Consider the following 15,830-nt stretch of genomic DNA (forward strand, 5'->3'; position numbering starts at 1 on the left):
ATCACTGTTGTTATAAGACGTGTTTTTTGTTTCCTGAGATAATGGCAAAAATCAAAACTAGGTTCAAACCATCTTTCTCACTACCTAATGTTGTCAGTCACAACAATGATGGCGAATATTACTCTGATGGAGATCAACTATCTCCAACTTTTTATTTTAATTTTAATTTTTTTTATTATTATTTTATTATTTTTTTAATTTTAATTTTAATTTTTTAGCCTTCTCAGATGGCCCTTTTAATTTGTTGCTGAATCAGAAATTCCAAATTAAACCTCAATTTTTATTTGACTTAAAATTTACCAATGGTTTAATCTGAAATGTTCATCTGAAATGTCCGTCATGTTTCAGTTTCAACGTTGCTGATTTTGAATACAACTAATGCGGTGACTCTACCTGCCACTGTTATGAATGAAGTGGATCATTTTGTGCTTCTGCAGATCAGAAGTCAGTCGCTCTGAATGGCTCCGGCTCAGAGTCCTGTGAGGACATTTGAAACATAGTGGTGGGATCAAACCACCCTGCTGACCTGTGCATAAACTAAGACTCTAAAAGGCCTCGATTTCCAACGCGCCCTCGTAGGCAGCACTTTGGACCAGCTCACAATCTGGTTTGCAACCTTCTCCATGGGAAGTATGAGCTTCTTTTGGACTCTTTTTCATCACACTGTGTTAAAGCCAGCTGAAAGCCTGGGCTCCAAATTTTGAACGAATCCACCAATTTATAGTGATCAAATATAATTATATTTCACAATTAAATGATTTTAGTTGTCACTTATAATCCAGGAAATTATGAATTATTATTATTAAATTGTTCCACAGGAACGCGAGTGCAATAATATGTAGCGACAATAGAATTCCACTAGATAGCAGTAGTGAGCCACATGTGTCACCTTGTTTTTCTTTCTGCCTTTTGAAATATACTACAAAAACACACGTTGATGTATGACGTATACTATGTTATTTTAATAGAAGTTTAATCCGTTGCTACATCAAAAACGTAGTAATGGCATTTTGCTGACTTCAGCGGCTATGCGGAAGTTGAATACGTCATCGGCGGTCTGACGTTAGAGACAGCATTTTGAGGTCAGAAAATAATAATCGCATTCTCTCCCCTCCACCCTTTTTTTCTAACCTGAAAATGATCTAATTTTGTATTCTTTTTATGCAGCGGTTTCAATGGCAAATCTAATTCATGACCGGGGCCTGTTCCGAATCAAGGCCTGCGCCTCAGCCGTCAATCAAACGCACGACTTTAAAGCCGAATATTTTTAACATGTGTTATGTCTGGAAAACAAAACTGTCGGTGAAAGATGAATTAACATCCAAAAGCCACGTTCTCGTATGAAACAAATACGATTTAATGACGAAAAGCGTTTAGAAATTGTGCAATTGTTGATTTACTTTTCCTCTTCGTTTGATCACAGATTTCAGGTCGATGCTGTTTTGTTTTGGCTCTTTTTTTTTATACATTTTCGGAAACTCAAATTCAGCTGAATGATGACGTTGTCACTGAAAACCAGGCCTGGTGTCGCTATGGTACAGAATTAAGGGCGTAATATGAAACAAAATATTCACAGGATTTGATTTAAATTAGTCAACGATTCAGTCAGCTGCTTCTGAGTTTCCTCATTTCTTTACCAGTAAAAGAAATGAATACATTTGAGATTTAAATCCCACCCCCTTTTCACATGATTCAAGTGGCACAAAAAACATTTGTGCTTTGGCACAGACTGTCAGAGGAGAAACAAACAAACGAAGCTGTGTACAAAATGCAGATACATCCACAGGTCCTCAGGTGAAGAAGTCAGTAGTAAGAAGAAGAAGAAGAAGAGCTGGTTCCAGGCTGAAGATTGTTGTTCTGTTCAGTCGAACAAAAGGCAAAATGGGCTGCTGGATTGATTCGAGTTCCAGTAGAACAGACTCGGTCTTTGTCGTCACAGTATTAGAATCGTCTTTTTTTCTTTTTTGGAAAGATACAGAAACAACGAACAGCTGTAAACACAATGTCATCAATGTCTAAAACACATTTAACTGTGCCAACTCCAAGTCTTCACGCAAAAATTATTATTATTATTATTATCATTATTATTATTATTATTATTATTCCGTTACGGTTCTATAGTTAGCGTTGTCATTACTGCTGTCATAGACTCGTCAAATGAAATGTTACGTCATGTTTTTCTTTGCTCTTTCACCAATAATTTAGGATTTACATAGTTATCCTGCCAATTATTTATTATTCTTCCTTTAAACATAAACGCCATTTTCATTTTTAATACTTTTCACCAATCGCTTGATTTCTATTTTTACTGTTCTTCATTTTTTGGTTCATTTTTTTTTTTGTATAAATTCAGTTTTCAGTAAGTAATGCCTGATTAAAATGCAGCAGCCATCCTATATCTGAATTATTCATGTCACTGTCGTTTTTAAAAATGCTGGAATAAATAGAAAAGTAATCATTTTTTGTTGGATTCGCTATTGACATGACTAGTACCAACCCTATCAACTATACAACTGATGTCAGTTCTTATGCACGTTTGAGTCAACTATATTCTGCTGATATAATATAATTTGTCTGCATCACGTAACGTTTTAAAATTACTTTCATTCCTTATTATAATCCGAATCTGTTTTGTATTTACATCACACCTGATTCATCTATCTATTTGGAATTACAATAAAAAGCAATGTAAATAAAGATTTCAATACAGTTATTTAAATAATAATAATAGTAATAATAATAATAATAATAATAATAATATGAGCAGTGATGACATTATTTGCAGCATGATGATGATGATGATGATGATGATGATGATGATGATGATGATGATGATGATGATGATGATGATGATGATGATGACGAAAAGTGCTGGGTGATACGAACAACAAATCAAAGCTGGTCATAAAATATTGCTACCGGAATAACAGTGACGACTAATAACGACAATGAGGGTAATAATAAATACAGTGAGCTGGTTTGATTATTTGGAGACGGAGCAGAAGGGTCTTCTGGTTCCATCCTCGTGTGAAGACCCCTGTCGCTTTTGTTATGACGGAAAAATGGCGCGTATTTACCCACAGTAACTCCCCGCGCCACGGAGCTGGCTTCTCTGTCCGCACACACACACACACACACACACGCGTGGATCCCCCGTCCCGTTATGACACATAATGACACCCCGGAGAAGAAAATGTCGCTATTTTTTTTTGGTGACACAATCCACAGCTGCGCGTCAAAAGCTCCATCCGTGTCTGCGTGTTCTCAGCGCCGCGCACGCTCCCAGCCGCGCGTGTCCGTGCGTCCAGATTCCGTGAAAGAATCAGAAGAGAACAGGTTCCAGGTCACTGCACCGGAGTTTGTCCTCCATGGTGAGGCGGACTGTCACCGTACAGGTCCTCTCCTCCGGGCATCTGCCCTCCCGCGGGGGTCATCCTCTTCTCCTTCTGCCTCCTGTTACAGAACCAGACCCGGACCACCTCCTTCTCCAGCTGCAGACTGTCCGCTAACGAGTTGATCTCCGCCGCTCCGGGCTTCGGACACTTGAGAAAATGGCTCTCCAGAGCCCCCTTTACGCCCACCTCGATGCTGGTCCTCTTTTTCCTCTTGCGCCCCTGCGCCGCGATTTTGTCCAGGCTTGTGGGACTCCCTGAGGTGGAGTCCGCCTCCTCCAGCCACTTGTTCAGCAGAGGCTTTAGTTTGCACATGTTCTTGAAGCTGAGCTGCAGAGCCTCGAACCTGCAGATGGTGGTCTGAGAGAAGACGTTTCCGTAGAGGGTCCCCAGAGCCAGACCCACGTCCGCCTGGGTGAAGCCCAGCTTGATCCTCCGCTGCTTGAACTGCTTGGCGAACTGCTCCAACTCGTCCGAGGTCGGCGTGTCCTCATCCGACTGGTCCTGGTGCCCCCCGTGGTGGTGGTGAGTCAGGGACTGCTGGTGGGCCCCGGGGCCGCCTCCGTGCTCGCTAAGATGCGGGCTGTGGCTGTGGTGGTCCTCGTCTCGGAGGGGGTGGTGGTGCATCCCCCCCTGCTCCCCCGCTGGCATCAGACCGAATCCGGACTGGGAATAAACCAGACTCTGGCCCTCAGATGTCGCCATGGCGGTGGTGGTCCTCCATCCTCTAGCGTCGTGATGCTGCTGGTGCGTGAGGTGAGGGAGTCTTTGCTGCTGCTGCTGCTGCAGGTTCGAGCTCTGCAGATCCTCTCGCTCAGAGTCGTGTAGAACCGGCTTCACGTCCTGCTCTCCTCCGAGCGGGCTGGACGGCCAGGGCGAGCCGCTGTCACCGTGAGACAGCGCCGTGATCCACTGGTGTGCGTGGCTGAGCGGATGCCCGCCGCCCGTCAACGTGCCGTAGTCGTTCTGGAGCAGCGAGTGCGCGTCCCTGTACGCGGCCGCCTGCTGCAGACTCCCGGACTCGGAGTGCGGCGGCGGCGCGCTGCTCGGGCTGCTGAGCACGCTGTAGTGGTTGGACGTGGCGGTCGCCATCAGAACCGGAGCCAGAGTGATGAGTTAAAAAGAAGCGTCCTCCTCACTGTGACTCCTCTGCTCCACGGGGCAGCTGTGGGCTTCTCTCTCCAGCATCTCCCGGCGCTGTGCCAGGGGGACGCAGAGGCGCGCACCTGTGGTCCGCCTCGCTCCGCTCTTTATTGGCCGAGAACGCTTGACAGATGTGGTTACCCCTGACAGCACCCCGCTCATTGGTCACGGGAGATTGTTCAGAGCCCCCCAACCGCTCTGCCCAACAATACTCGCAGTCCTGCTGGAAGTGGAGGAGACCAGTCGCCACAGTCCTCATCTCCTCATGACCTCATCCGTGTCACTGGGTCACATTCGGTGCCTCCCAACCGCGCTTAAAATCATCTGTTTCACCTCGTAAAATCATTCCAAACACCACTTAATAAAAAAAAAAAAAAACAATATACAAATGACACTCATTCTTTTATCCTTTTATATATTTGTTATCATTCTTTATTATTTCACAACACTCTTGCCTCACCTTCCATGGATCTTGTGGCTACTGACCACAGCACACAGCTCATAATAAACTGAACAGGTGAAGTGGAACTATCTTTTTGAGCTGGTTCATATGTGGATTAAAATCACTATAGTAACACGTGTATTGCACAGTAACAATTCAACCTCATGTTACAGGTTTGTTGATCCCACGTTTTTTCATTTTAAATCGGCATTTATTTTAATCGATCTTTTTGTCGCACATCAAATTCTCATTCTTTGCTGCTTTAGCTGAATTACTAATAAATATCAATATAAAAAGTTCATAAAGCTCTTTACATTTTACCTCCTCAACCGTCCAAATCTTAGTCTTAGATGTAACAACCTGGAACACTGTGTGTCAAGGTCACGTAGAGGTCATGACTCAGTTCTTATATATTTCCATTTATATAAAGCACTCTTTCAGACAAAAGAAATGTATGAATTGTTTGCTTTAATATGAGCTCAGAAATGAAGAAATGAATTGATCATGATGATCTTGTTCCGCCATTATCGGTGTTGATGTCTCATCTGTCAGAGACGTGGAGTAGAGCTGTTGAATACAGAGAATGTACCAACAGCACTTGCATTATATACTCTTTTCTTCTTTAAAGCTTTATCGACAAAATAACAATCACACTGACCCCTTTCTATTAAATAGATTATAGTGATAGTAATAGAAAGGCTTCAGGTTAGGGAACATATATTGAACATTAATAAATGAATTACTTGCTTAGTTAACTGTTCATAGTCAATAAGTATGGTGTTGTTTAGAGCCAACTTTTGATGCCCATTGCGGGGTAAAATATGCTGTGAAAAAAAGATGTGAATGAGTAGTGTATTTATGGGAATATATGCTTCCTGAACTCAAGTGTGACTGAAGAAAGCCTAAACTAAACTTACAGTTGTAACACAGGTGAGTGTCATGGTGAACTTTAAACCATTACAGTGAACAGGGATCACTCAGTAAAGTATTTTTTTACTCATGAAATTCATCCACGAGCTGATGCTTTGTCATTCTCCAGCTCTCTAAACTCATGGTCCAAGGTGATGAAGCTTTGCCTTTTGGCTCAGCTTTGAAGATCTCATTAAAAGTCTTCAACTCCTATGGAACTAAGATCTGAAAAACTGGCCCTCCTCTAAAATATTCACTCGCTGCCGACCTTAAAATATTACATCCATCTTTAACAAGAAATTTGAGATTTTTGCAGACGTCCAGCTGCCTGGGTCCAAAAAGGGAAGGCGCTTCGTGTTTCCAGGGCCTCTGTCCCGTTGCCATGGTGAACCTGGTGAATGGAACAACAACGCCCACGTCACAGCTGCAATCGCTCTTCTTTTGGTCCCGTAGCAGAAAAAAAAAGTCCTCATTGGGGTTCTGTGCTCGGCAGTGGGGACAAATAATGAGGGGCTGGGGGTGGGTGAGGGCAGCACAGGGCCAAAAGAGAGAAAGCTGCAAGAATGGAGCTCTGTGAACTTCCACCTGCTTGTTGGCTAAACTTTGGGATGGATTGGCCACCGTGTCAGGCGAGGTGCTGCCCCCCGACCACTCTCACCGGGGAAGGCCATGAATTTCATACATAGGATTAGAGCAGATGTTTGAGTTATTTGGGAACGCCAGGAGAAAAATGCCCTTAAAATAATCCAGAATATAAATGTACGTGATTAAGCCTTAAACATTTGATTAAACTCCAGAAATTTGGGTAAAATCAAATAAATATAGAGTCTTGTGTAGAATACATAGAGTTTTATTATTTCTACTTTTTCCTCTTTCACTGTATTTCAATGTAAGTCATTTAACATTTCAGTTCTATGTGACATATATGACATAATCATGGTGTAACAATATTACAATATTACTAAAAATACTAACAATATTGCTGAAATCTTCAGTTGATTTTTAATGGGCCAAAATGAAAAAAATATTTTTTATCATTTGGGCAGAAATTATTATGAAGAGATATTGTCGTATTTATTCAAAATATGAGAGTTTTATAGCGCAATACAGAATTTAAAAACTCTTTAAAAATAATAATTGATAAATAGATAACATTGGCAAAATATATTCATTGATTTTGAAGATAAAATGTTTTATTGTGGAAGAAAAAAATGTATTTAAAAATATTGATATTGAATTGTAATTACATAAAATAAATCCATAAATTCCATATAAAAAAAACAGTATCTGCCACCAAAAATCAATGATGAATCAAAGAAGTTTTTGTTTAATTATTTAACAGAAAAAAAACGTTTGAACAGACACATAATATTTTGACATCAGATTTTAATGGCTCCCGACAAGCCGTTTTCTCAGCTCCACTTGTGGCCCTCGGACCTCTGCTTTTAAGAACATGTGTCGACTGAAACCAGGCCTCCAGATGAGGAAAAACACAACTTGTACTAAGAAACTGAGCTGTAAAGGACAAACAACACGTCTAAATGTCACCTTCCCCCAGCACACTCATGCTCAGTGGTTGAGAGATGTCATGTCGTGTTTAAGGCTCAAAAAGATCCTCTATTCTGTGAGTAGTTCTCCAGAAAAATTCCAAATTATCTGGCCTTTTATTTTGTATTTTGAGAACCTCAAGACACTATAATCTGTACCTTTGAGCTTCATCATGCGTTCAATCTGTATTGACCATCACATTACTCCAGATATGTTTATATTTTTAGAATGGTATGAACCTGACATCCAGCTTTCCGAGTCCCTAAACTGTTGTTGTTGTTGTGATGTGCGGTCTCGAATGATGGGAAACTTAACTCTCAGCTGACGTAGGTAAAGGGAGGGAGGGATATAGTTTTGATGTTTGTTTATTCTTTTTTTTTTGACAGTTTTTACAGTTTTTCGGCTTCTCCCTGTGTATGTATGTATTTATATTTTTATTTACATGAATGCATGTAAATGTTTTCTGAAATCTATTAAAAATATTTGAAACAAAAAAATGACAACTTCCACCAGAAGAACTGTGTGGGTTTTTTTTTTAATGAATGTTTGCCCAACAGTCGGACCAACACATCGCTCCCAATGATGAGCCAAGCCCAAATGATCCTGGCTCTATCATGAGATAGTCTAAATCTAATCACGCTGCGGGTGTGTAACGCCACACATGCTGAATTACGAGGATCAGAGAACACTGCTTTATGATTAGAGTGTAATTCTGAGAATTACCAAACGTGTCGCCAGGGGCTCCCACATGTCGTGTGGTGAGAGAAGCACAACATATTACTCTAATGGACTAATATGCAAACTACTGGCTGCCCAATTACAGGACTTAATAACGCATAAACGATGCCAATCCTGTTCTTACAAGACGAAGAGGTCGCTGTTAATTCGCTGAAAGGCCTGGGTGTATGCTGTCAACACAGCCGCCGGTTACACATATATATACTGTCTCCCCATGTTCTGTATTCCACAGCCGGAGTTAATGATGGAGAATCTAAGCGTTAAATTAACAGTAATTATATGGCCCTGATGCAGTAAAGATTCAATTTCTCTGACAAGTTTAATGAGCCTGAGTGTCCCAGCGTGCGGGCTGAACTCTCCCTGCGATATTTATGAGGGAAGCACACAAAAAACACATCACACACGCACGGCACTAGGCTGCTTCTGTGGTGACACCAAGCCATCTTTGGTGAATACACAAGCTATTGTGAGGTGATCTTTGACTTGAAAGGCTTGTTACTGTGGCTGGAAACTTCGGAACTTCGAGGCTGAATGACCGCGCCACCGCCGCCACACAGCACCAACACAAATGTTCTTTGATAGGTCAAATCAGAGGCTGCTGTCAGCAGTCGCTCAGACTCACTCACCTTCCTCTTTACGTGCAGGTGAGTGTCGACGTTCTTCTTCCCCTCCACCCGCCAAGCCATTTCAGCTGTATCTCTACATTACTGTTTTTCTCATGTTTGCAATTAATTCACTGCAGTAATGAGCCGTTTACTTTATATTTTGGGGAGTTGACATTAGATCCGACTGCCAAAATTGCCCTCCATTCAGAAGAAGGTATGTTCAAAAACGATCCACTCGTCTTCAGTCACAGCCTCTTACCCTCGAGAAGCATGGTTCCAATCCCCACCGTGCCACTTCATACCTCTGCCCAGGGTTGCTCTCTGGTTCTCTGTTTATTTCAGTACACACTCCCTCCAGCTGGGGGCAGTAGGGACAGAACTGTTCCACCGCTAGTGATGTGCTAATGAGGCTTCATGAAACAGTGTCCTCATTTTCAGGCTCCAGTAGGAGGCGCTGTCAGTTTAAAATGATGTGAGGTTTCATTTAAACTGTTGTTCAAATCCAAAGATTTTAGAGCAGAGAGCGCCATGGAGTAGCCTCTGAAAATGAGGAGACCGTTTCATGAAGCCTCACCACTATCTACCACATCACTGGATATGCAGCCACCTGCCGGGTTGGTTCGAATTGGGCCATCGTGTTCAGGAAAAGAACACTTTCGGAACCAGGGAAGTTGGTTAGCACAGCCTTTTTCAACCGGTGTGCCGCAGCGCACCTGACACTCTCTCACAGCAGATAATGATCTAGTTTCACCTCTTGTGTCCAGAGATAGAGGTGGCGATATGATGCCATGAAATCATGACAATTAGAAGGTGTTGGGGAGCAACCAAGATGAGGAGATCACATGGATTCACTGACATTCTTTCTATCCACTCTACTGTAGAGCTACAGGGTGTTGATGCGCTGATCTGTCCGTCAGTCAAAGCAGCGCTGCTGTGGTGCGCGGCGCTCCTCTTCCCGCACACAGAGAAGAAGCCACTCACATGTGCAACTTCCTATTGTTTTTAAAGCTGATGCACCGCTAACCTGACCACACGCTTTCAACACAGAACCATGGAGGGAGGGATCCTAGTCGGAGCCGCCACCATGCCAAAGACTGTCTGCACCGCAGAGCTAACAGAGCTAACGTGATGTCTCACTTCAAAACTTTATTGACACTCATGAACTGTCAAAGTTTGCTTTGTGGTTTAAAAGTTGATAAAGTTGATATACTTTGCCATATTGCCCACTCCTTTCTGGACACATTTGAAACAGATACATTTTCTGCTGTTGTTTCTGCAAATATCCTGGCAAAATAACAAGCGAGTGTCAGTAGCTACAGTTTCTCACAAGTGAATAGGGATTTTCTATAGGACTTTAAGCACAAGTGCGCTTTGGCCGAGGTTCCTTTGGTGGTCTGCCTCGGGATTTTTTTCTATGAACCAAGGGGGCCGTGGCTATAAAAGGTTGAAAAACTCTGGGTTAGCGGCTGTAACAAACAGTTGTTGGTGTGAGCAAACTGTGACATCATCAGGGAGGATTGTCTTATTCTCTGTTTACAAATCAACGACGAGACGTACTAGAAAATATGTTGAAAAATGTTGTTAAAACCCAAGTCTGCTTCATTGGGGCTTAAATTTTTGAGTAAAACGGAGATCAAACTTGCACTCAAACTGCATAAAAGCCCGTTTAATGCTCTTGAGTAAATATTATACCCAGCATTATCAGGAGGACAAGAGACGGTCTTTACTGAGCCTCTGCAAGGAAATCATCTTAAAAGCACCTGTCTAATACATGACACAAAGGATGTAACGCTTCATTTCAGATTTGTTTAGATGAGTTCTGCAATAAAGAGTTTTGAAGGGGCAACCACTGGCAGCCTGTCTAACTGGTGTGCAGTCATTGTGCACCGCGTACCACATCTAAATAGACCAGTTTTATTGACTACATGAACAATCCACTCGCCTCCAACTACATTATATTATATCAATTATATTCGCTCAGAAATAATGCCACACCGCAACTGTACTTGATGTGAGTGAGAGGTCAGGGCTGTAGCCACATGGTAGATTGGGACAAACAGAGAAGCAACAAGTGGGGAGTGACTGCTTCAAGAAGATATATTAGGAAGAAGAAAAAGAGGCGGAGCCCTGAGGATGTTGTGCTCTATGGATAGAGATTCTTGGAAGTGAAGTAAATGTGCTGTTTATGTGACTCCAGCATCATCAAACCTCTCACATGTGAAGACATCAGGAGTGCATTCTAGGGTCTTTCACTTTCTGCAGGGAGGAGTGTGACCCGCTCATGTCCCTCCCCCTGTGGGAACCGTGTGGCAGGGGTGAGTCCAAAGGAGGGAGTGGGGGCTTCTTTATGCTGTTGGACACTGGGAGATAATGGCCATTCCTCCACAGCTGGCCCACACAATCAAAGAGAGAGGGGGCTCCGAGGATTCCAGCTTTAACCAGGCCATTGTCGCCGCTAATTACATCTGAATGCAAACCCGGAGAACTCACCTCCCCCCTGAAGAAAAACCTGCACAGAATACCCCAAACAACCCTTCAGGGGTGAGGCAGCGCTCACACACAGATATACGCACAATTATATGGACCCGGGTCTCCTTCATTACCCTTAAATGTAAGGCACACACACTCTGCAGTCATTCATTATCCACACACACACACACACACACACACACACACGCTCGCGCACATGCCCAGCAGGCTCCCATCAAAGAGTTGTGTCTCTTACTTACACACACTTTCACACACACACACATGTGGCACTCGGCATTAGATCAGATCTCAGCTCTCTGCTCTCTGAAGAGATGAGGAGGTCTTAGAGGACTTAGGCTGAATAGAAAACACACTGAAGAGCCTTTCCTCACTGTGCCCCGCATAATCCCAATCTCCACCACCTCCCCGCTTTTGACACGCAGCCGGGGAAGCTTTCGCTGTAAAGTGCGGAATGTATTCTGCTCTGACGTGCCACGCTGTCCGTACAACAAGAGCGATGACGTCATCCTGAGCAGGATGGAACATAGTAGTACCACCAGTCACCATAAAGGCCCATTTATGCTCGATGATATATACAGAAACGGATACAGACGGAGACTTCAATCCGTATTTCAGCACATAGCTTAGGGATACGGACCAAACGGAGCACTACCATGGGAGCGGTGTTGCTGTTACTACCTAATATGTAGCTCTACTGAGACATAACAATGGCAGAAATTCTCCATCCTCCACTAGTGATATATTTAACAACCTCGCCTCTTCTGTGCAAAAGCTACATTATAAATAAATACTTCTTCCACAGTCGCCATGTTGGTTTTGGAGTTTGTCGTTATTGTAAACTTTTAACGCTGAGCTGCTCCCCCTGGTGGATATATTGGTGAACAACAATACCAAGGCAAAAAAAATGCATGGACGTGATCACGGTAACATTGTTTGAAACGGATCAGTACATTTTCAAATGTAAAGGAACCTAAACGCAGTTGTCTGTCGCATGATTTTTCTTGTTGTACATGTAAAAATTTGTCACCGATTTTTAGAGCATCAAGATGAGAACAGTGATCCAAACAGCTCAGATAAACACTGTTGACAAGCAGTGTAATGAAGAGACTTTTTCACATGGTCAATCATACCAAGATTAGCTTCCGCACCTTTCGTCAGAGAATGATGTGTTTTCTTTGAAAGCCGGCGAAATGCTCCAGTAATGAATAATGTTTGCCTTGATATAAAAGCGTCTGCTAGTATAGATGTATGGAATCACCATTATTCCCACCTCTGTGCGCGTGTGTGTGTGTGTGTGAGAGAGATAGCGTCGGGGTTAGGAGGTCTCGCTGGTGCTCAGTTTAGCATTGATTTATTCTCTTTCTCCAATTTATTTCCCCTTCGCTTGATCTGCCTCTGGGAGGACAAATGGAGGAGAAACGGCGCACACAGTAGCAATTGCTCTCTCTCCCACCGACACACGCGCTCGTTCACACGTCGTGACAAATGGCTCCACCGACACAAATCCGCTTAAATAACTATGTCTTTCATATTCCTGCATAAGGCAGGAGCGGCAACACGGCAACACGTTAAGCTCACTGTCTGCTTTGTGGGAGCGATCCGAGCGATGACCGTTGTGTTGGACTATAAATCCACCTGGAGTGTCCCTCCGCACCAGAGCTCCTATAAGCCTTCCCATGTTGTCCCATATAACTGTCTTGAGAGAAGCCATAAAGACATAAAGGGACGCTGCTACCTCTGGGTGAGCGATCGTAACTCAACAGCAGGTATTTTTAGCGTGACACTTCTGTCGAGTGCCACAGATTCATCTCGGCTCGTGCTTTATAACGTCCGACAAAAACTCCAGACAGGAGAAGCGTGAGTGCGTTCATATTTCACCGGCGGCTCCCTGTCATCCTCGACTCTAATGGTTAGCACTGGGAGGCGCGCGGCGACTCACTCAGGGGTGCGAGGTAACACCTTGTGTCACTTCTGCTTCAGGGTGCGATAACAAACCTCTGTCTTCACTTACCGAGCCGGGGAAAGCTGGTGGAGTGAGGGGCAGGTTCGGTCGTTAAACCCTCTTGAAAGCTCACAGGCCTGATCGATAGCCTGGGCCCAAGCAGGGATTAAAATCGGGCTAAGTCTGTTCCAATCAATGCTGATGGCTCACCCAGGGGTTAAAACTGGAGTAAATCTCCATACACGTCCGCGCGATGCTCCACTCCGGCAGATAAATCTGCAACTATCCATGCAAATGGACACAGAATGGCTAGTCGATATATGTGGACCTCCTCCCATGTTTGGATCTCCAGCAACGGCGAGATGGAAGCAGTAAACAAGGACTCATTGATGGAGATGAGTGTGAGTAAAGCCGGGCCAGTTGTGCCGCGTGAAAGAGAACAAACTCATTTCCGTGTGTGGTTACACCGACAATAAAGCAATAATGGAGAGTGACTTATAGGCAGAGAGCTGACGTGCATGATTGACTGTAATGGAGGAGCGACACAACTCGCTCAGATTGATCGACAAGCGCAGGCCGGCATATCAATTACCGATACGGATCAATGGGGCCGCGCAGGGGTGGAAGCTGGGGAAAACAGCAGCATGTCTATATTTCGGAGCAGCTAATCCTTCCACAGGGGAGATCTGTGTCGCTCACTTAATTCTATTTCCAGTAATCACGCTGGTGTGATGGAAAATGCTGGAGGAGCAGTCAAATCGCATCTGTTGTTCGGTGATGTGGGCTAAAACTTGGGTGTAGGCGGCGCTGTGTCAAATGAAGTTGAGGTTTAGTTTGATGGCCTTTTGTTTTCATTCAAACAACTTCAGAGATTTTGAGAAGGGTATTTCGTACGCTCAGGCTCCCTCAAGCTGCAGACCTCCACCCCACCTCTCCGGCCCCTTCTTCCTCAGACCTCCACCTCACCTCTCCGGCCCCTTCTTCCTCAGACCTCCACCTCACCTCTCCGGCCCCTTCATCCTCAGACCTCCACCTCACCTCTCCGGCCCCTTCTTCCTCAGACCTCCACCTCACCTCTCCGGCCCCTTCATCCTCAGACCTCCACCTCACCTCTCCGGCCCCTTCTTCCTCAGACCTCCACCTCACCTCTCCGGCCCCTTCTTCCTCAGACCTGCACCTTACCTCTCCGGCCCCTTCTTCCTCAAACCTCCACCATACCTTTCCGGCCCCTTCTTCCTCAGACCTCCACCTCACCTCTCCAGCCCCTTCTTCCTCAGACCTGCACCTTACCTCTCCGGCCCCTTCTTCCTCAGACCTCCACCCCACCTCTCCGGCCCCTTCTTCCTCAGACCTCCACCCCACCTCTCCGGCCCCTTCTTCCTCAGACCTCCACCCCACCTCTCCGGCCCCTTCTTCCTCAGACCTCCACCTCACCTCTCCGGCCCCTTCTTCCTCAGACCTCCACCCCACCTCTCCGGCCCCTTCTTCCTCAGACCTCCACCCCACCTCTCTGGCCCCTTCTTCCTTAGACCTCCACCTCACCTCTCCGGCCCCTTCATCCTAGGACCTCCACCTCACCTCTCCAGCCCCTTCTTCCTCAGACCTCCACCTCACCTCTCCGGCCCCTTCTTCCTCAGACCTCCACCTCACCTCTCTGGCCCCTTCTTCCTTAGACCTCCACCTCACCTCTCCGGCCCCTTCATCCTAGGACCTCCACCTCACCTCTCCGGCCCCTTCATCCTAGGACCTCCACCTCACGTCTCCGGCCCCTTCTTCCTCAGACCTGCACCTTACCTCTCCGGCCCCTTCTTCCTCAGACCTCCACCTCACCTCTCCAGCCCCTTCTTCCTCAGACCCCCACCTCACCTCTCCGGCCCCTTCTTCCTCAGACCTCCACCTCACCTCTCCGGCCCCTTCTTCCTCAGACCTGCACCTTACCTCTCCGGTCCCTTCTTCCTCAAACCTCCACCTCACCTCTCCGGCCCCTTCTTCCTCAGACCTCCACCTCACCTCTCAGGCCCCTTCTTCCTCAGACCTCCACCTCACCTCTCAGGCCCCTTCAGCAAGTTACCAGCGCATCTAAAGAAACACGTCTGCCAAGCAGCTTTTTGTGTGGCCCTCAAGCCCATTAAAAAGGTTTTCTCTGAAGCATAGATAGAGAAGGATTGCAGTCAAATAAATATTGGACGTGCGTGAGTTGGGGTCTTCAGGCAGTTTTACACTGCTTAATAGCTGGTGAGTGACCCACGACGAAGCACGTCTCAAGGAAGTCGTCATGAGCTGCGCGACAAACTCAAACAAACATAGTGGAAACAAGCTGCGTAATATGGAGCGCCTTGATTTAACCACACCGCCCTCACAACACCTTGAACAAAGTGAGCAAAATGACAGTCAACAAGATTTTAGTCAGTGAAGTCCAGATCCAGACGTCAGACATGATCAAGTCTGCTAATCTTCAGTAAAAATCAGCGCCTTACTGTGGCTCCTCCTCATGCAGACAGCTGAGCTGCAGCCACATCACGGCAGTGAAAACAATTACTGTAGAGCGCAGCATTAGTCATTTAAGCAAATCTGTCTGTCAATAAAATCAGGTGTTTATCAGCCAAACAAAGACGAAAACA

At 45.1% G+C, this 15,830-nt stretch overlaps 1 protein-coding gene across 1 annotated transcript; it reads right to left on the reverse strand.

Moving 5' to 3' along the window:
* Positions 1–737: 737 nt before the first annotated feature.
* Positions 738–4,697, reverse strand: pou3f2a (POU class 3 homeobox 2a). Its single transcript, XM_053887956.1, is given in 4 exon segments — positions 738–4,507; positions 4,510–4,561; positions 4,564–4,589; positions 4,592–4,697. Coding segments are annotated over 4 exon segments (1,347 nt in total). The 3' UTR covers positions 738–3,344.
* Positions 4,698–15,830: the final 11,133 nt, after the last annotated feature.

The sequence above is a fragment of the Synchiropus splendidus genome, chromosome 15 (genome assembly GCF_027744825.2).
Source record: "Synchiropus splendidus isolate RoL2022-P1 chromosome 15, RoL_Sspl_1.0, whole genome shotgun sequence".
Lineage (NCBI taxonomy): Eukaryota > Metazoa > Chordata > Actinopteri > Syngnathiformes > Callionymidae > Synchiropus > Synchiropus splendidus.